The 23,085-nt window shown below is 34.7% G+C and overlaps 1 protein-coding gene across 10 annotated transcripts in view; it reads right to left on the minus strand.

Moving 5' to 3' along the window:
* PTPRK (protein tyrosine phosphatase receptor type K) overlaps positions 1–23,085 on the minus strand; it is a 562,311-nt gene that overhangs the window by 422,419 nt on the left and 116,807 nt on the right. For all 10 annotated transcript variants that reach the window (XM_055114112.2, XM_008952978.5, XM_063605453.1 and 7 more), the window contains exon 2: positions 13,064–13,186. In XM_055114112.2, the coding sequence (XP_054970087.1) occupies positions 13,064–13,186 (123 nt within the window). The remainder of the gene's footprint in view (positions 1–13,063; positions 13,187–23,085) is intronic.

The following is a 23,085-nucleotide window of genomic DNA, read 5'->3' on the forward strand; positions in this document are numbered from 1 at the left end:
GGTGGGCCATGGGTTGGACAAGCTTGATGTAAATAAAACCACCAGTGGAAAGAGTTTGTTGTGAGTTACATTCAAATACAACAGTTAGTAAAACATCAGAATAGTACAGATATTTTGAAAAGTTTAGAGTAACTACAAATGGAATGTGTGCAGAACATAATGAATTTAAAGAAATACATTGAATACAAGGCAATCATGAAATAAATTATTTGGTGACCAGAAAAAAATTTTATTTTTTTTTAAAGCTTTTGCTGTCAAATATTATATTAATGCCAGACTGGAATTAGGTTTTATCTCTGTTAAAATAACAAATTGATCTTAGTATTTTCAGTCTCCTCTTAAAAAGAGGTTACAAAAATTATTCCTAATTTCTGTTTAATCTGAGGAAAGATTGGGTATCTCTCCAGGATAGTATTATACATATTAAGTTTATTTTATTATGGTTTTGATGATTAAAAACAAATACAACTTTATTTCTTGGAAGAGCTGAGTTTCCTTATCATTGTGTTACCTTCTATTTTATTTTTAAATATCAAAATTACTATATTAATATAATTAATATTATAAATATTAATATTAATAATTTTAAAATACTGGTATTATTCCTTATTTTTAGGCACCTGTCTTAATCAAGTGACCAATCTCCTGTGATAACACTTCTGATTCTTCCTTGCATGATAAAACAACAAATTCAGAAAAAATAAAAATTTCAAGAGGTCTTTTCTTCTAATCTGCCTTTGTGATTTCCTATAGGTCTTTGGACAACCGCAGGGATTCACTTCTTTGCCTTGTAAGATTAGGAACAATAAAAATAATTAAATTTGTTTGGTATGTTCCATATTTTTTAATTAGCTCAACACCATTATAAGGCTTGCATAAAAAAGAGCTTCAAATCAGATTAGTTCAACTTTCTGTGCATTAATTTTTTTCAGGTAATATAAAATGTGTCCAAAATAATTCAATTTATGGGAAGAACATGGCAAGCTGTTAATACAGTCACTGTCCATATATTCTTACTTTCAGAGGAGCTGTTAACAAATACTTATTAAATAGTAAGTCTTATACCCTGATGGAGAATTTTTCTCTTTTCTAGTGTGATACGGTTGATTACTATAATAAATTAATCACAAGCATTCAGTCATTCAGCAGGTGGTTTCTGCATTCCTCCCATGCTTGCCTGAAGGCTCTGCTATTAACTATAGGCTCCACAAATTAAGTCTTCAAATACTGGCCTCAATAGAAAGTCAAAGATCAGGTACATCTAACTGTTATGTCTTCAAGGACCAGCCTCAAGGGTACAAGCTTCAGAGCTGATATCACCTACACATCAGCCAGACTATACCAGGTTACTAAGCCAGAGTTTCCAGGATTGATGACTTCATGAAATAAACTATAATCCCCAAATTCAAGAGATAAATAATTAGTTAAATAAAACTTAAGGAACTCATGCAGTGAATCAATTTGGCATTATTTGTTTGGGAGATTTTCAGTATACTTTTAATGTTCTGTTTTTAAGATTGGTATATATAATAATAAAGCTTTTTATTTATCTTGATTTAATTTTAATCCTTGACTTAATAAAGGTTCTTTAATTGATATGTGCTTCTGACATCTAAGATATTCAGTAATACATTTTTTCTACTTTTCTTTACTTTCAATGGCAGTTAACTGGATAAATAACTAAGAATCGGCCTTTTCTTTAACCAGAATATAGTTTGACAAATCAAGTGTACAAATTGTTTGATTAAGAAGAACTTTTTTACTAAAACACATATGATAAGCTCACCAAAGAGACAAAGGCTGTATATTTCATATGTGGAAACAATCGATACCTATAGAGCCCTCCCAGTAACAGGGTCTGTTACCTAGTCTGAGTTTATAGGGTCCCGGCCTGAAAGGAAATAGTTAATCCCTGGCAAGCAAGGAAGCTCAGCTCATTTGGGTGACATAAAAGAGGAAGGAATTCACCCACATTTATAAGAACTTCAAGTTAAATACTCCTAATGGAGATGGTTATTTTGAGTTGGTTCCTAAGCTTCTGAAAAGAAGAAGAAACCAAGATTTGTTTTTTAAAATACTCTGAAGTAATAAAGGCTACTGAAAACACAATTCTAGATTTCTAATGAAATCTTCAAATAGATGTTAATTTTCCACTCTTACTAATTGTTCAATATTGCGTGACACTGGATATTTCACTCCTACTACAAGGCTCATGTCAATAAACACTTCTTGCTGCACCTATCTAAAGGAAACAGGCTGGGTGCGGTGGCTCATGCCTGTAATCCCAGCACTTTGGGAGGCCAAGGCAGGCAGATCACATAAGATCAGGAGTTCGAGACCAGCCTGGCCAACATGGTGAAACTCCATCTCTACTAAAAATACAAAAATTAGCTGGGCATGGTGGTGCATGCCTGTAATCCCAGCTACTCAGATGGCTGAGGCAGGAGAATCGGTTGAACCCAGGAGGCAAAGGTTGCAGTGAGCCGAGATCGCACCACTGCACTCCAGCCTGGGTGACACAGCGAGACTCTGTCTAAATAAATAAATAAATAAATCAGACAAAAACAAAAGGATACCACTTTTTTGTTGTTTTAAACAAGAATCATCCTTGGATAATATTTATGATCCTAAGGGGGAAGTTTTAAGAAAAAATGTTCAAAACTTGGGACCCAGCACAAGAATGACTGTATATCCTTCACCAAAGGATTCGCTAATTATTTAAAAGTATGTCGCTTCATCTGAGTCACTAATTACCACTGATTAAGATATTTTACAACTCTGTGAGAAAAGACTTAACTTGTAGAACATTTATAGCAACACAAATGATACTCATATTATGATAATGCAAACAAATTTTGTCTAGTACAGAGGAAAATGATTTGTCTGTTAGTAAAGATAGCCTCATGGTTTCACTTTGATTGTCTTATTGGACATTTAGTATAAAATTTAGGAATCTTATTCCACCATTCTTTCTTTCACTGATTATAAATGTTTCCCTTATTCCTATAATCTTTTGAACCAGTCTTACTATCCTGCTGGTTCCCCTAATAATAAATTAATCTATCTTTAGCATACACTCACATACACAGTGTATAACACTTGACTCTTTCTTCGTTTTGGAGGTTTTTTTAAATAAAGTATGTTCCCTTATTTATTCCACATCATAAAAATCATAAGGAAAACAAGAGAGAATGAAAAATTCTAGTGAGTAACAATGGCAGGTTAGAAAGATAAGGTAAGCTTACTAGGGGTAGGAAGATACTGCATATGTAACATATGTAGTAAATGCATGAAATTAAGGGAAACCTGATGCTAGGCTGAATAACGCATTAGAGCAGGGGCATCCAATCTTTTGGCTTGCCTGGGCCACCCTGGAAGAAGAAGAATACACTAACACTAACGACAGCTGATGAGCTTACAAAAAAAAAAAGCAAAAAATCTCATAATGTTTGAAGAAAGTTTACAAATTTGTGTTGGGCCATATGCAAAGCTATCCTGGGCAGCATGTGGCCCACAGGTTAGACAAGCTTGCATTAGAGAATACAATGCTGTTTTAATAAATGCTTTATTTGTGCATTCTTCTAAATCCCACAGCTTTGAAATTCTACTTACAGATCTATACTAACATATCTATATCAAAGAGTATCCCAGGAAAGTTTTTTGTGTTTATTTATTGATACTTATAAGACATAAGGAGGAGACAACTAAGAACCTCTTTTTCTTCAGGATACTGTTGTGTCTGAATTTTGTACCTGGAATAGCCATAGATTTTAGACCTTTAAAGAGAGATAGCCTGAGGTAAAAAGATGACCTACTGGAATGGAGAGGCAAAGACATAAGAAAAAATCTGAATTATTGATGAAATCACTGAGCCACTGAATGAGCCAACTCTGGACCTTTTGTTATGTGAAAGTAGCCTTCTTTATGGTTTAAACACATTTGTAGTTGTGCTTCCCATTACTTGCACTGGAAAAAGCATAAGAGATACAACTTCTGCCACACCTCCAAGTCAGCCCTGAAGCTTTTTGCTGCAGTCTCTAAAGAAAGATTTCTACATATACTTGTTTTATAAAGTTCAAAGGTTAAATCCTTATCTTATATCTCTACATATCTGGATTCCTAGCCTTGCCTTTCCCAAGACATAAAACCTTTGATAATTTACTTAGGCTCACCTGACTTCAGTTCCTTCACCTACAGAATGATGTAAATACATATTCCAAAGGCATTTGGGGAGAATTAAGTGAAATGACATATTTTAAATGCTTGGGATCAGACAGAAGGAGTCAGAGAATTATTTTTTAAGTATCCAGTAAGTCTGACCTAACATGGATAAAAATCACACACTCAAAACATAACTTTTGAATAGTCAAAATTGCCACCCTACTTTCCTATTTAATCTCCAACTCTTAAATAACTGAGGTGGGAGGAACATACAGAAATACATAACCAGCTTGATGAAGTTTGTAAAACTGTCCTGTTTAATTTTATTCTCATAAACCTAGAAAAAGCAAGCCAGCGTCTTTTTAATCAGCATGGCTAGGTGGAGACTTCATGATGCTGTGAGCATTTCTAAGTTGTCATATGCTCTAAATTTAGAAAATGTTCACTTTTCATTGAAAAATACATCTCAGCCAATAATTTCCTCTTTGGGGAGGGAGTAGAGGTCTTTACAACATACCACTCTTGGCAGAAACTAGGTTGGAAAACTAACATTCTTCCAAGATTTTAAAGCATCTTTTATATGTAATGATAATCTAATATATAATCATAACTCCATATTTTTCACATTAACTATAAGAGATAATTAATAGCATATATATTTTTAATAATTCCTAGTTACCTACCTTTTCTTGTTTGCTCGTTTTTTTTGTTGTTGTTGTTTTTTTGTTTTGTGTGTGTGTGTGTGTGTGTATGTATTTCCCTGGCATTCTTCTTGTGTTTGAAAGATAATAAGCTTTTAAACTGAGATAGTACCTACCTATCTTGAGTCAAGTTTATTTTTGGAGAGGAGAAGTATAAGGTCATAACTGTATTTTCGGTCACACTCCTACCAGGGAAAAGAAATTTTGAGTCTTTGGACTATGTATTGATTTTAAGGTATATGTTAAAGGTGACTATATAGTCTTTGAAATTGCTGTGTATTCCTATCTTAATTCATCTAGGAGGTTGGACGTTCTCTAGCACTGACACCTATATTCATTTTTATTTCCTTTTTTTTAATACTAGGCTACTCTTTTCCCCTGAAATATATTAGGACATATCTAACTTAGATGCATTATGTACCTGAAATACCAGGAAAAAATTCCAGTCTCAGCATGCCATTTCTGTCCACTGTAATTTAGACATTTTTCATGTTGCATTTATGTCTGCGAGGGTAATAGTCCTTACATTAAAAACCAGCCTTCATTAAGTGGCTCACCCTTCAAGTAGTCCATTACAGCCTTTCACTCTCTCACCTTGCACTGCTTCCAACTCCCACTGTTTTTAATAAGCAACTCAAATGTGGCAAACTATCTTCTCTGTGCAGAGGGCAAAAGCATCAACAGACAGATGATAACATGGTTTGGAAGAGCACATTGAAATAAGCCCATAATTCTCATCCTAAAATACCTCACTGCAAACAAAGACTTAAAATTATTTTCAAACCCTAGACTTTAGTCTGATTCCTTTCGTCCATGATTTTTTCTTTTACCATACATGCTCTAATGAGACAGCAGATAATATATGTGTTTCTAAAGGTTTGCTTAAACAGACACGCAGCAAGTGTTTATCAAATAACTAAAAATAACATACACGTAAATCAAAGGAAGGGCAAAGCATCTCCCCAAGGGATGAGAATATCATAGAGAAAATCCTGAAGTTTGGCAGCAATTCCAAACAACAGTGAGTCTCAGATTCCATTTCCCACAAAGAGTAAGAAACAGTCATTTAAAGCTTTCAAATTGTGGAAAGAAGTATTTTAAATGAAGTGGTAGAAGATCATTCTGGATTAAATCAAATAAATTATATAGCTCATTATATAGTGGATTTAAATAAATGCCCATGCCCAAGTCAAGGAAATTTGTCAACTCAACTGCAGTGATGAAGCACAGTGGTACTGGAACAAGAGTAACTTTTATATTAGACAGACAGATCTAAGTTCCAATTCTGTCCCTGGGTGGCAATTATTCTATCACTCTCTGCCATGTTTTGTCTCTGGTAGATATGCTGTTAAGATATTCACTCCACTTAACTCCAAAATATCACCAATTTTATAAGGCTCTTGTGAAGATTAGAAGATACATGTCATGTCCCTAGTATAGTAAAACTCAGTAAGTGACCAGTAAGTGGTAGCTAATAGTAGTAAGTACTTTCATCTCAGAGATGCTTTTCTAAAAGTGCTTGAGTTTGCAACATCATTGTTTTCAAACTACCCTTTGGAGCCATATGTCTCTAGGTGTTTTTCAGAGAAGCCATCTTGATGGAGCCAGGGTGGTATAGAGAAAGGGGTAGATGGTGAGAATGTAGGGGATTATAAAACAGATAAGTTCCAGGACCATTCATTCCTTGTCATTGATTTTAAATATTAAAGTGATAGAAAATATTATTTTTTTAAAAAAGAATTCTATGACTTAAAAAAACTCTGAAAATCATTGAATGATGTGTAACCTTCCAGCTTTAAACATCTGAAGTTTTCACGCTCCTTAGAATCTAACACCTATATCCAGTACTTTTTGAGGTTTTCCGATCTATGTTAATGGCCTCATGTTAAGCCCTTCCTCTCCCCAATACCACCAAATCTCTCAGTTCCCCTTAGGACAACTGCACATGTTCACACACACTCTCTTTGGTTGTGTTAACAGACAATGCTAAGTAGATGACAAAAAGAAAGTAAACCAACATTTTGGCCTGATTTTCTCAATCTTCTAATACAAAACTAGCAATAATATTGCAAGCTAATATTCATTACCAATACTATATGCACAGAACTTTATTCTACCACTCTCTGCCATGTTTTATCTCTGGAAGATACACTGTCAAATAATTCTGTTAATTCAGCTGTGTGAGATTTTTGACAGTTATGACTTTGTAAAAAACATATGCTTTTTTATTAATCATCTATAATAGGGGGATGAAAATATTAGTCAAAGTGATCCACTACTTTTAGTAACTGATCACTGTTCCCAGAGAGAAAGAAAGCATAAGTCAACATAACTTCCTTGAAATCTTTTCTCAGATGTATTAAAATGTGTTCCATGGCAATATATAATATTATTTTAATAAATTATTACTAAACTAAATAAATTACTACTAAATCTTCTCTTATAAAACTAAGAGACTCATATCATTACTTAGGAAACTTAGCAGAAATCATGTTACCTATACCTTTTATTGTATGCATCAAATTATGGACACCAATGTCTTATTTAATTTTCACTTCATCACACTATCAGAAGAAAGCCAGGTACAAAATCATGTGACCCATGCATGCTCCCCACTGAATAAAAAAGTGCACCAAATCTCTCCAAATAAATAATTGAAAAATGGTCCTGGAATTATCTGTTTTATAATCCCCTACATTCTCACCCCTACCCCTTTCTGTATACCACCTGGCTCCATCAAGGTGGCTCCTCAGAAAAACACTTAGAGACATATGGCCTTAAACTACTGAATCAGACCCCACTAAGTTTCATAAGGGAGGAGGAATGGTTCCTTACTTCAATCTTCAGAGTAATTTAACGACAAAGGGCTTTCATTTTTTACTATATATACAGTGTGTGCATTTTAAATAAAGAACTCTGTACAGTTATTTTCATTATTATCAGTGAAAACACTAGACTGAAGGTGGGATACAATTCAGTCATAATTTTAAATACTATCAAATAAGTTCTCTAGAGACTCTAAACTAAAATTCAATTAGCTATTTTACAAAAACCTGTTAAAAATAAAAAGCAGTTATAATTACAGTCAAAGATAAATGTATTGAGATGTCAATCACAATCCCTACTCTCAGATCTAGGAGAGAACATATAGTAAAATGGTCAAATAAATTTATTTCATGAGGTCATAAGCATAAAAAAATTGACAAACAATGTCAAGAACACACATGTCTTTGAGATCAAAGAATGATTTCTAGTTCCATGCAACAGCTCTTATTCTCTATGGGTTCTGAAAATATATATACAATAGACTTTTGAGGGACAGAAGATCGGAATTTGACAAGCAAAAGTCAAAAACAAAAAGAGAGAAAGAAATATGAAAAGAGAACACTTTTTTGATAGAATTAACAACATTTAAGTGTATCCAATATAGATAGGTAATATTTATAAAGACAAAGGTCAAATCTTAATAATTATGTAAGGGTCTAATTACATAAAAATCTCAACTCAATATAATGTTTGGTAAATGGGGTATTTTTGAATTCAATTAATTTTCTAACAAGAGGAAAAACATCTTGTTTAGTTCTTGACAAAAATATTTTAAAACTTACATTACAGAAGTTGACATTTTTGTCTAAGAAAAATAATTTTTTTGAGAAATAAAAGACAAAAAAATATGGTCTATGTTCATAAGGACTTTTTTTTTTTTTTTAAGACAGAGTCTCGCTCTGTCACCCAGGCTGCAGTGCAGTGGCCTGATCTCGGCTCACTGCAACCTCCACCTCCCAGTTCAAGCAATTCTCCTTCCTCAGCCTCCTGAGTAGCTGGGATTACAGGCACCTGCCACCATGCCTGACTAATTTTTCTATTTTTAGTAGAGACGGGGTTTCACCATGTTGCTCAGGCTGGTCTCGAACTCCTAACCTTGTGATCCGCCCGCCTCGGTCTTCCAAAATGCTGGGATTACAGGCGTGAGCCACCATGCCCGGCCGTTCATAAGGACCTTATAGTCTAATGGACAGAAGGACATATAAGAAATATACTATAAAAATAGCTACAATTTAAGTAGTACATAGTACAGTGGGCCGCATCTTCTGATATGAGGATAGAAGAAACCAGTTCCTTCTATCCAGTCAGGAGTTTCAAGCCAGTCAGGAAAATCTTCTCAAAGCAGGTAGAACGTGAGAAGACACAGCAAAAATGGGTAAGAGATTAACGAATGGATAAGTAGACAAAGAAATATTTCAGCAGAGGGAAAAGAACAATACAAGGCCCATACAAAGATATCAGCGAACACAGTATTTATTTAGTAGGGAGGAGAGAATACAGTATGGTAAGAAAACTAGAAGTTTGGACCCATTTGAGGATATCTATTTTATATCTTTTGTTCTAATCCATGACATTTTATTTATTATTTTAGTTTCCCAGCCTTGTGTGCATTGGTTTTATTTATTTTTTTCAATTTACATTGACATATCAGATACATAAAGAAAAGTACACAACTCATCATTGCACACAGCTCTATGACTTTTTACAGATTTCAGCACACCTCAAACTGTAAAACGCCATCCAGATTAAGAAATAGAATATCACCAGCATCTGGAAGACTCCTTCATACCACCTGACAAGCACTAACCATCATTACCCAAACCCTCCTTCAAGTAAATAATATGCTGATTTCTAATATCATTGATTAGTTTTGCCTGTGTCTGAAACTTACATAATTTATATAAATGTATATAATACATACTCTCTTGCATCTGGTTTCTCTCCCTTAAGATTGTGTTTGCGAAATTCATTCATGTTATTGTATAAAGCAATGGTTCTTTCATTTATTTGCAGTACAATATTTCACTTTATGAATATGCCACCATTTATTTACACATTGCACTGCTGACAGACATTTGGGTTGTTTTTAGCTTGGAACTATTATGAATGCTGATGCTATCAACATTCTTGCACATGTCTTTTGGTGAACATGTATACTCAGTCCTGCTGGGCTTATACCCAAGAATGGATTTGCTGGTCATAAGGTTGTACAGATTTATGCTCCAACAGTAGTATTAGAGGGTTTTACTTATTCTACATTCTTACCAACACTTGGAATTAAAATTTTCATTTTTCCACTGATTGTACAGTAGTTTCTCACTGTGTTTTAAATATGCATTTCTTTGATGACTGAGTTAAGTAGGTGTTCATAATTTCATATGATTTGGGGACACTAGAACTGTCTTATGAAGTACTCATTCTTCTGCATGCTATTTTTTATTCTATTTGGCAGACCTTTCAGTCATCATCATTGTAATCTGACCAAACTAGTATGTGGAACTGTGTAGTAAGTAGTAAGTAGGAACTGCTACAGAACATTTTAAGCAATGATTGATGGTACTGTATCTCCTCATGAATAGAAACAATTTTCTTTTTTTTATTATTCTCTACTATCCATCTTCAGTCTTCTTTCATTCTAATCTATTTATTCATCCTTTTTTCTCTCACTCTTGGCTTTCAGTCCAAAAAGTTAATAAACAGAAGCCAGTTAACAGCACCAAGTATGACACAGTTCAATAACAAGTTAGGTTTGGAGAGCCAGCTTTTATAGAGTTCCCAAACATTTGGGGTTTTTTGTTTGTTTTGTTTTTGTTTGTGTGTGTTTTTAAAGTACATAAAGAAAATAAGCATGCTTGCTTATTTATGTGACAATAAAAAGATCATAACATTTTAGTATGAAAAATCTAAATGTCTCCTATACGCCAATTTATGAGCAAGGAATATTCAGTCCGCACTTTAAAGGAATATCAGAAGGAAAATGAAAAAAATAGTATCTATTATAAAAAGAGATGACTAAAAGAATAATATACATGAGTGCTTTCTCTCACCTCTCTGAAGACTAAACACAGTTTCATTCGGCAAAGTGGCCGTGACCTTTTTCCCTCCTCTGCATGATTAATTACTTAATGTCCTATTAATTGGAAGATATGGCTGAATTTCAAATGCTTTCATTTTCTGTGCATATCATCCTGTACTGTAACCACCGATTAAGCTGTTCATCAAAGGTGAGCCAACAAGGTCATCTGAGCAGTAATTCTTCAACTATTCATTACCCACCATCAATGGTAATTAGCAATGGTTACATTTCCATAAATCAACATCTTTCTTATTATTCTATGATGATAAACATGCAAAATGTGTGCATCCCAGCCCACCCACATCCTTTAATTTTATATGAAAAGTTTAGTCTAAATATACCACAGAGAAAATTCAGGTGAAAAATTACAGTAGTTTAATTAAAATGCACCAGGAAAATAAGGTTACATACCTTTGAAAGAAAAAATACAAATCTACGCACAAAATTAAATGAGTCTGCTGACAAAGTAGGGGTCAAATATAAGAAACAAAGAGTGTCAACCACACAGTTCCAATTTTCCCTCTGCAAAGGAAATTATGGCTCAGTTCAGCCTCAAAAATAACCATTTCCTACTCAATCACGGAGAGTGACAATTCAGAGTAAAAAGCAAATTTAATTCATTCTATTATAAAAGTACACATCACGGGGGAACCAACACAAAATTTTTCAAGGAAATATTTACCATATTCATTTACAAACTAAAAATTACATTTAGAAATGTAACTTTTAGGTTTTATTTACTTTGTGTGCTTGTGATAAATTGTTTATTGTTGATGTTTTCACTTTTTTTTTTTTAATCACATTGATCAGCAAGTTCAGGGATGCTGCTGATAGAATTTTCTCTCTTCAATAAGCAGAATTAACATTTTCACTTCTAATGGCTATGTCTAAAATTGTCATATCTAAAATTCACACTCAAGAAGGACTTACTCTTTTTGTAGAAAAATTAATTCTAAACCATTTTTAATCATAATAAAAATACTAAATATACTTTGAAACCTAAATTATTAGTACTAAGCAATCAGCACATTAATTATATTATATATTATAATAGCATGATAATATATTATATATACATAACTATATATAATATATAATTATGTACTATTTTTGTTTCTTTCTAAATATTGGAAGGAAAAGAGTTTGTTCTCTTTCATGTTGTATTTTTAAATTCCTGTTTACATTTTCAATGTCACAATTTAATGTTATTGCTAAGCATATACGCACAGAACTTGGAATTTGCTCCAGATTAATATGCAGAATTGAAAGCACAACTATTAGTCCAATATTGTATGAAATGGTATGTAAATATTGACATCCTATGTTAATGTGTTTTTCCTAAGTAAGATGAAACATAATGCACACTGTTTTAAACAATTATAAATTATATTATCTCCCAAAACCCAAAATCAAAGGATATAACAAAGTAAGGTAAAAAACGAAAAGATGTTGGGCGTGGTGGCTCACGCTTGCAATCCCAGCAGTTTGGGAGGCCGAGGCGGGCGGATCACGAGGTCAGGAGTTCGAGACCAGCCTGACCAACACAGTGAAACCCCGCCTCCACTAAAAATACAAAAATTAGCTGGGCGTGGCAGTGCACGCCTGTAGTTCCAGCTACTCAGGAGGCTAAGGCAGGGGAATCACTTGAACCTGGGAGGCAGAGATCGCAGTGAGCAGAGATCAGGCCACTGCACTCCAGCCTGGGTGACAGAGTGAGACTCCATATCAAAAAACAACAACAACAACAAAAGAACAGATCTGGCCCTATTTCTCTATAATTCCCACATAAAAGATCTCCATTTGACACTTTTGTCTCCACACTGCCTCCCCTCAGAGTCACTGGCATGCTCATGACCACTGGGAGAAAGACACAACCTCTCTCCTTACAATGTAATAAAATTCTTTCCCTTCAGTCTGATTGGATCCAACCTATACAATTTAATTGAATAACTACGAAAAGAGCTGATCCCACATTTAAGAACTTTTTGGAAAGGATTTTTTTTGTTTGTTTATTCTGTTTTTTCTTTTATTTTTTGATTTTTGGTTTGTCACTTGGGTTTTTATTAAATAGAAAAAAACACTAATACTTATCTTTTTTTTTTCCAAAGACAACAAGAAATACAGAATTACAGAAAGTTATTAAGGGAAAGGCAAAGAATAAGGCTCTTAGAAGTGATCCAGTAGCATAATAATTTAGCTTATTATACCCATTACATTATTGTTGTTACACTTTAAATAAGAAAATCATAGATACTGCAAAACTATTCCCCCGACACTGACTAAACAGAGTGACTCTCACCTTGGGGCATCTCGGGTGGTAGATAATGAGGCTCTTGAGCACTAACATGCACCCATTCAAAGTCATCATACAGATCCTGGTGGTAATCACAGGCCCCTGGACCATCATCAAAAGTACAGCCACCTAGGAGAAAAGAAGACTACTGTTACATTCTAAACAGATTTTCCAAACATAACGAAAGTTCTGGAGAAGGAAATGTTATATTGATATATATAATGTTACTCACAATCTTAATAATAAATGGTACTCCTGTTTATCACTATTCTCTGTAAATTTTCACAGAAAAATAAACGTCCATCAGTACTTTCTGTTTGAAAAAGAAGCCCATTTGAGACCCAGAAGGAAGACTGCGGCACAGATTTTGAATTATTAAAAATAATAGATACATGCATAAGTCAGGCTTTCTTGAAATATACAAAGTGTTAGTGGTAGAGGATCTTGACTGCAAGTTGTCCAGGTTCTTGGCGTCTTGAACAAAGAATTGGACAAAATCCACACCAAAGCGAGGAAAGAATGAAGTAACGAAAGCAGAGATTTACTGAAAATGAAAGTACACTCCACACTGTGGGAGTGCGCGAGCAGCAGCTCAAGGGAACAGTACGGAATCTTCTCAGGTCCAAATACCTCCCTAGAGGTTTCCGATTGGCCACTTGGTGTTCACCTCATGTAAATGAAGTGGTGGCCCGCAATCAACACTTTACAGTACTTTCGGCAACCAATCAGAGGTACTTTCAATTTTCCATCACCACTCAGAAAACAAGGAAGTTGGCAAAGGGAGTAGGCTGTGGTCCTTCTGTTACTAAGGCCTGGAAAGTTGGGGTTTTCCTTTCTATTTAGTTCTAGGACGTCAGGTGAATCAGCCTTAGGTTCCCTGCCTCCGGACCCTATTCTCCTGCCTCACAAACCACCTAGAGTCTAAATCGTTTTTAGTAACTTTAGTGGTGAGAAGTAGAGGAAGAATAAGAGTGAAAGTTGTCTTCCTCTACAATGCAAGTTCAAGAAGGTGAAATAATTTAAGTTTTACTAACATCTTTGCTTTAAAAGAACTCTTTGAAATCTCATAATAGCCAATGAAACATAAAGCTTTTTAGGGTCTAAAGTGTTTGAGGTCTGTGATATCTTTCATGCTTTATTTAGATTACTTTCATACACAATTATGATTTAAAAGGTTGGGGGTGACTCAAGCATAAAACCAATCAGATTAGCCTATAATCACTTTCACCGTTCCTACTTTATTTAATAACTTGGTCTTTTTAAACGGGGGTAGCATTCCCCATTTGCATCAGTCATGGTTTTTCTGGCGTAATTTTCAGGGGTAACTGTATTGCAAAAGTAGAAGGATTATTTTTGCTTCTTAGGCGATGTGTACAGGCACACACGACTCAACATATTTAGTTTATTCAAATCATGAAAATAAGAACTGGCCTATATGTCTCATCTTGAAAGAAAATGCATTAGAACTAATGAAAATCCAGCAGTGGGTTTAATGAGAAAAACCAATAACCTGTCTCCTTTCAAATAGCGTATTTGTTCAGTTTCCATAGGGATCTCTGTGAAGAAACTCAGTGAATTCTCTGACCAAGCAACAGACTAAGGAGTAGTAAACTCCAGTGCTGTAAATTCTTCTCTGTAAAAAAAAGGAATTTACTTTCCTCATCAAAAGTTTGGCAATCTGAGTATAAGTGAAAGTTACACTGCTCAGCAATGACAGGGAGGGGTCAGTGTCACAGGCAAAGCAGGAGACATCAGAGATGTCATGGTGGCACTACAAGCTCTGAAATCTTTTCCAAAAGGAGAATATGTTGAGTGTATTCTTTTTGTGTGTGTGTGTGTGTGTGTGTGTGTTTTTTTTTAAACGGTTTTTTTTTTTTTTTTGGATGACTACAAAGTATTTTATTATTTAAAAATACCATATATTAATTAATACTTTATTTTTTATATTTAGTTTTTTCCTGCTATTGTTACAATGTTGTGAAAGAGCAGATAAATATTTTTGAATATCCATGATTATCTCAACTGTATTAATAGAAGAGAAATTGCTGAGTTAAGGGGTATTTTGATGCAGATTTCCAAATTATCATCTAAAAAGGTTGCACCAGTTTATGTACTTATTATCTCTCCAAATATCTGGGTATTATTATTATAATTTTTTTTTTTAATTATACTTTAAGTTTTAGGGTACATGTGCACATTGTGCAGGTTAGTTACATATGTATACATGTGCCATGCTGGTGCGCTGCACCCACCAACTCGTCATCCAGCATTAGGTATATCTCCCAATGCTATCCCTCCCCCCTCCCCCCTCCCCACCACAGTCCCCAGAGTATGATATTCCCCTTCCTGTGTCCATGTGATCTCATTGTTCAATTCCCACCTATGAGTGAGAATATGCGGTGTTTGGTTTTTTGTTCTTGCGATAGTTTACTGAGAATGATGGTTTCCAATTTCATCCATGTCCCTACAAAGGATATGAACTCATCATTTTTTATGGCTGCATAGTATTCCATGGTGTATATGTGCCACATTTTCTTAATCCAGTCTATCATTGTTGGACATTTGGGTTGGTTCCAAGTCTTTGCTATTGTGAATAATGCCGCAATAAACATACGTGTGCATGTGTCTTTATAGCAGCATGATTTATAGTCCTTTGGGTATATACCCAGTAATGGGATGGCTGGGTCAAATGGTATTTCTAGTTCTAGATCCCTGAGGAATCGCCACACTGACTTCCACAATGGTTGAACTAGTTTACAGTCCCACCAACAGTGTAAAAGTGTTCCTATTTCTCCACATCCTCTCCAGCACCTGTTGTTTCCTGACTTTTGAATGATTGCCATTCTAACTGGTGTGAGATGATATCTCATAGTGGTTTTGATTTGCATTTCTCTGATGGCCAGTGATGATGAGCATTTTTTCATGTGTTTTTTGGCTGCATAAATGTCTTCTTTTGAGAAGTGCCTGTTCATGTCCTTCGCCCACTTTTTGATGGGGTTGTTTGTTTTTTTCTTGTAAATTTGTTTGAGTTCACTGTAGATTCTGGATATTAGCCCTTTGTCAGATGAGTAGGTTGCGAAAATTTTCTCCCATGTTGTAGGTTGCCTATTCACTCTGATGGTAGTTTCTTTTGCTGTGCAGAAGCTCTTTAGTTTAATTAGATCCCATTTGTCAATTTTGTCTTTTGTTGCCATTGCTTTTGGTGTTTTGGACATGAAGTCCTTGCCCACGCCTATGTCCTGAATGGTAATGCCTAGGTTTTCTTCTAGGGTTTTTATGGTTTTAGGTCTAACGTTTAAATCTTTAATCCATCTTGAATTGATTTTTGTATAAGGTGTAAGGAAGGGATCCAGTTTCAGCTTTCTACATATGGCTAGCCAGTTTTCCCAGCACCATTTATTAAATAGGGAATCCTTTCCCCATTGCTTGTTTTTCTCAGGTTTGTCAAAGATCAGATAGTTGTAGGTAAGCGGCGTTATTTGTGTATTCTTGAATCACTCTTATGACTACAGCAATCCTATAAAACAACCAAACTCGAGAACTCAAAACCTTAATATTGTCTTTTAAATATGCTTAAAATAGACCTTTTATAAATGCTCTCATTAAAAAAGATGTACTTTTTAATTTAAAATTAACCAATGAAAATAGGTTGCTAGGAAATGTATCTTCACATAGCAAGAGGAATGTTTTTCTCAAAATATAATTTGCTATCAAACTCTAAAATAATTTACTCCTTTGTAACACAGGCCTTCAGGGCCCCCATTACCCTTTATAATAGTGTGAGTGCCCTCTGTATATAAATTTAAACTACCAGTGGGACCCACATTGACTCATTTGAAAGACAAATGGCCTTAATTGCTCTCCTTCATAGCCACTGTTAATTTTAGACTACAGGATTCTGATTAGCAATAACAACTAGGAGTAGCTGTACAAAATAAGTGGGTCAACGCTTGCTATTTGTTGCGCATCCCTTCCCTATCTGAAATTTGTCAAAGGAGTCTTGAAAATCATTACTGGTCTACTTGACTTGAGTAATAAGAAAGCTTTTTAAATAATTTTTAATTTCTAATTTACAACAAGGTCTAATCCAAGAGGCATAAAATATAGCATACTAATAAATCTTTTACAAATTTTTTTGTAAAGAATTTTGTATTTCAAGGTTAAGGGCAAATACAGTATACTGGAGTAGATGATAGGAAATGCAAAAATAACTGGACTGATAAATGAGACAAACTATGGGAGACATATATATTAAAATAAATACAATGTGTTATGCGGGATAATAATATGATGAAAATTCCACAGAACATTAAAGAATTGGCTACCCACACCAGGGTTGGTTAGGGAAGGTTTCAATGAGTTACTCCTAGTGAATATGAGGAAGGATATACCAAACAGAGCAAAGCCAGAATGGAAATGGGAATAAAACTAGAGGAAAAGCAAGAGCAAAGGCATATAAGTCTAAAGGAACATCATATGTTGTGAAATTTCAAATAACTCTGTATAATGAGCATCCAGAATACATAGGAAACTAGGAAGAAATGAAAGTAAATACGAAAAGTTTTAGATGTCAGAAAAAGGAGTTTAGAGTTTGTTCTACAGCTGTATTAAAATCTTTAAAAGATTTTATCCAAGAGTATGAGGCAATTCAAGCCACATTAAAAAAAAATGGTAATAACCCATGTTGAGTTAAAAGAGGAATAGAGGGAAACAGAGGAAAATAATTTGTTTCAACCTTGTAACAGAGAGCGCATAATATATCCTGAACTAATTCCATCATATACAGTTCCTATTGACCATTTAGGACTCACTAGAAAGGCCTAAACACCAAGTCCTCTATTATACGCGGTCCTCAATACATGTTCTTGAGTTCAAGACATCTTTATGTATAGTATTACATAAATCTATTTAAAAAGAGAAATGTCATAGCAAGCTCCTAATTCATAAATTAAAACATACCTTATGAATTTAAAGTTTCACTGAGCTGGATGGCAGATGGCAGAACAGAAAGAGGTAATACCAAACTGGTGTTCAAGAAATTTAGTTAGGCAGAGGGAAAGAAAAATGAGCAAGGAAACATTCCATTTCAGCTGTTGCATTTGCTACTGGTAATAAGGCTACAATGAGTAGCTGCAAATCATGCCAGAGAAATGGTGACCACAGTTCCTTGACCTTTGGAGGAAAATTACTTCTGAAGAGCATTTCACAGATTGCTAATTCCTCTACACCAATCAATCAACTAAGGGACAAATCTATCACCGAAATGGTCTGTTTCTATGATAGCAAGCCACTTAAGGGGTTGGCAACCTGTTCATCTGAAAATAAAAATCAAGCTGATATGAACTTGCCAGAATATCTTTTTATTCCAAAACTGCTCGGTGAAAAATGTGGTACTAAGTAGTATTAGACACCAAAAAGATTAAACATAAAAAGGAAAGAAAAGTAAGTACCCCTGACCCCAAAACTATATTGCCTAAACATCTAGCATTTAGATTCTTGAGTGCTTATTTAAACAGAGGGTAAAAGCTCTATGAGAGAACACGGAACCAGAGACATTTTCCGTAGAATCAGGAAAAAAATGAATACTAAATTTAAGTCCTTTCTGAAGTCAAACTTTTCAATAAAACCTGGGGTCATGTTAATTTAAACAAAGTTGAACTGAAGAAAAATGAAAAGTCGTAGATCACTGGAGAGCTGTGAAGGACATTCTTTTAAAAGATTATTGTCCTAGGATCTTCCACACTCTCCCCTCCATGGCACCTCTAGATTCTTAATTTTCTGACTGAGTACAGTAGCAAGAAACAAAATAGAATTATCTTTCATGGTTCTTTACTGTTTGTAAAGAGCAAGCTTTATTTAGCTGAAGATATGAAGCATTTTCTTAAATTTTTGGAATATATATAGTTTTTTCAAGTAAAAAGAAAGTCCAAGACAAAATATGTTGGAAAATACAATATCCTTAGTAAAGCTGCTTGATGATCCTCAAAAATGGACAAATTAACCTTCTCCAATTGTGAATTAAGCTGTGATACATAACTTTGCTCATGTAAGTGATTATCAACTTGGAATGATCTTTCTTCCATTCAGGACACAGAGAAAGATTAATACATGTCACATTAGGACACATGCAATACTGAGTTAAACTAACTTTGTCATCTATCTATGCTAATCAGAAACCATCATATAAATTTGTTGGTATGATCTACAAAATTCATTACAAAAAAGCCAATATATTTCACAAAAATTGTAAAAAGAATGAAAATTACTAAATATCTTAAATGCAGTTCTATTGATAATCTAAGTAATACGGTTTATTCCCAGAAAAACACCTTACAGAAGTATAGAAATTAATGGTTTTATTTGTTTGTTTGTTTGTTTTTGTTTTTGTTTAGAGACGGAGTCTCACTCTGTCGCCCAGGCTAGAGTGCAGTGGCGCGATCTCGGCTCATGGCAACCTCTGCCTTCCAGGTTTAAGCGATCCTCCTGCCTCAGCCTCCCCTGAGTAGCTGGGACTCGTGCCACCATGCCCATCTAATTTTTGTATTTTTAATAGAGACGGGGTTTCACCATGTGGGGCCAGGATGGTCTCAATCTCTTGACCTCGTGATCCACCCGTCTTGGCCTCCCAGTGTGCTGGGATTACAGGCATGAGCCACTGTGCCCAGCCAGAAATTAATGCTTTTAAATAAAGTTCCTATTTCCTCTGAAATATACTGGGATATGTGAATCATTTTTTTTTCCTTTTAACGCTACACTTCTGGGAATACTGAAGGTACAAAATAAAAACTGGCATACCGTGATAAATATTTAGGTACTTTATACCTGCTCTAATGATAAGCAACACTTTTGTTTTCCAATTTAAGTACTGAAATAAAAATAGGAAAAATTCCAAGTAGATACAAGTAACAAATGGTTTTAAGGGCATATTTATGAGTCACTGGTCATAATATATTGCTCTGGTCATTACCAAAGAGGATCTACTAGAAGAAAACAGAACATTTATGAATAGGAGTTCTTTAAATAATAATCACTTGAGATCCTGAAAGTATCCTTTGCCCTGCTTGTAGTTAATTAGGGTGTGAAAATATTATTTAGGTCTAACTCCTTCATTAAGGAAAAACAACTAGAGACACATTTCAGGAAATCCAAACCCATTATTTATTGATAGGTAGAAATAACTCTTAATGATGACAGAAGAACTCACTTCAAACACAATTGTTACTTATCTAATTGTTCATCCCTTGAGTTCCATCTCTAGCCAAGAATATATGTTCATATAATCCAAGATTATTCAGCTAGTAAGACTTCTATTCAAATTGTATATTATTCGAAGCAGATGCTCCACTCCAACTAAATAAACAATCTTCAATAAGACTGAATTAACCAGAATGGAATAACAAGTTCAGTTCCACCCCCTTCATCTTTACAGAGAAACAACATTAAAATCCCTTATACATCTATGAATAAGGCTTAAGAATTTTAAGTATGGGCCATACATCATCCACGCAGGTAATAGAAGAGAGACAATATATCTAGACACAGCCTGGAGTAATGGCTAAATACATAAATAGCTTTCATATTTTACCTCTTTTAGCTTCAATTTCCTCCCCAGTATGATCAAAATAATAACAGTTATAGCACAGTGGTGTTAGGATTAGTCATAATGCATGTCAAGCTCCTAACACCCAACACAGTTTTTTTTTTAGTTAAAAAAGCATCCTTATTTTTTCATGTTTTATTCTTCCCAGTTTATTCTCTATGTGCTATACAGATGCACATATTTAACAGCTAAGCCCTTAACAAAAAGAGAAATATGGTTTCCATCTAATATACACAGAAAGACTAAAAATAGTTTATACAAAGGCAATATTACCATATTGCCAAAACCAGTTTTACCTGAACACTCATCATATATACTTTCAAACAGTCAGGAAATATCTTCCTTTAGCATAGGAGTCAGCAAACTTCATGTACAAAAAGCAAGTTAGTAAATGTTTCCAATTCTGTGGGCCATGCCATTTTTGTCATAACTACAAAACTCTTGTCATAGTATCAAGAAGCCACAAAGAATACCTAACAAATGGGCATAGCTATGGCTGTACTTGAATAAAATTCTATTCACAAAACAGGCCACAGTCTGAATTTGGCCCAAAGTTCACCAACCCCTGGTTTAGATCACTCTGATCTTAAACCATAGGCAGAACATAGTCTGGTTAAAAGCTTACAACCAAGAACCTTTAACTTCTGCATCACCTCCATATTTTCTTTCTCACATATTAAGAGGAGCAGTGGTGAGCCACAGCCAAGCAACTGAACCAGAAATGGAGAATGATAGTGCTACATCTGAAACCAAATCAGTTGTCTGGCTGGCAAGCAGTATGAGTAATAAAGTGAGACTAGAAAAGGTGAGAACTGGAGACACTTTCAAGGGCCTCCCGTCCAAATGCTTCAAGCTTGTAAGACCACAATGGGAAATACCTCATGCCCTAGCATATACATGCATACATGCATGCAAGTTATCTCCTACTATGCTTCACTAGTTCAGTGCTCTTTCCATAAATGAAATAAAATGAAGAATAGTTAGGTAAATCAAGGAATCAGCTATTAAAAGGAAAAAGGTCAGCAGTTCTTTGTTTTAAATACAGGTAACCACATATCCATTGTAGCAGGGGATCCCGAAGTGTGATCAATCCAAATCTTACCTAATTTTTAGGTCTCAGGTACAAGTTGGAATTCAAAAATAAGCCTCTGAGACCTGGGCAGCTCTGCCAATAAGTATGTGACTTCATCCAACCTCATTATGGAGCTAATGGGTAATTAATTACATGCCAAATACCCATAGAAATGATTTCACAGATGAAAAGAGGTTTTGAAAATGTAGAAGGAACATGTTAGTGAAAAGTACCCCAAAGAAGAAAAAATAAAACTTGCCAAGAGTCACAGAGCAAGAAAGTACCAGAGCCAGGGGCTGAACCTAGGCACTATGTGTTCTTTACTCTTAAACACTATACTAACTGTCTCCTAAAAGTGAGGCAGGATTAGCCGTTTTCAGAATTATCCAGTACAGTTGCCTCCCATGGGCACAACCTCAAGAGAAGGTATTCCCCATTCCACCCATTTGGTAGCATGATGATGCTGCATCCTATGAGAATAGACGTGGTAAACTTTGAACCATATAATATATCAACGTCTCTCAGGCATCCCTGATATCACTGACAGGAAAGGGTCTTTATTAGAAAAAGCTATAAAAGCCTAGCTAATTAACTAAAATTTCTACAATTAATTTTATTTAAATAGGGTGACTTAAGGCTGAAAATTTATATGATCATTAACACTATCCTATCACTCTTGCTTGGCAACCTTCACTTTTCACCTCACCTCCCCCTAAAGCATGTAGAAACCAGTGAATTTTCTATCTTTGAAAACATTAAAAGCAATTTTGTTTGGACTATTTTTGCAGTAGCCCTTGCACAAACTGTAGGATAATAAACCAGGTGTTTTCCCAAAGATCATTAGTGAGTATATTTACCCAAGTTTCTTTTCCTATTTTTTATACTTTTAACTATTCCAGTAAAAGGTCTTTTTCATTTAGTGTTAGATACACAATCTAGAGAAACTCATCGAACAAAGTAATAGAGAGTAAATGTACTGAAAAATAAAATTCTCAACTGAAGCCATATTTACATTTTGGTAAAATTGGAAACCACCCAAGCTCACATTTAAACATATCTTTGTTTTGTTTTGTTTCTCCTGGAGAGATTACTGATTACTGGTGGGCTCCACTTCACCCATATGAGACACACACTGGCTTATTTCAGCAGTTGCTCCTGACTTAGCTCAAGCATGATGGGAGAGAGATCATTTTTCTTCTTTTTTATGAAGGGACGTAAAACAGAATTCCGTGACCCAACCTCCTAGAGGAAGGGCAAAGACCTGCTTTGAGGGTTTGAATTTAAAGTTTTACTTCAGATTGGCAAAGGAAATTTAAGTATACTCAACTACATTTTAAGGAGGTCAACAATTAAGTT

The sequence above is a fragment of the Pan paniscus genome, chromosome 5, assembly GCF_029289425.2.
Source record: "Pan paniscus chromosome 5, NHGRI_mPanPan1-v2.0_pri, whole genome shotgun sequence".
NCBI classification, from domain to species: domain Eukaryota; kingdom Metazoa; phylum Chordata; class Mammalia; order Primates; family Hominidae; genus Pan; species Pan paniscus.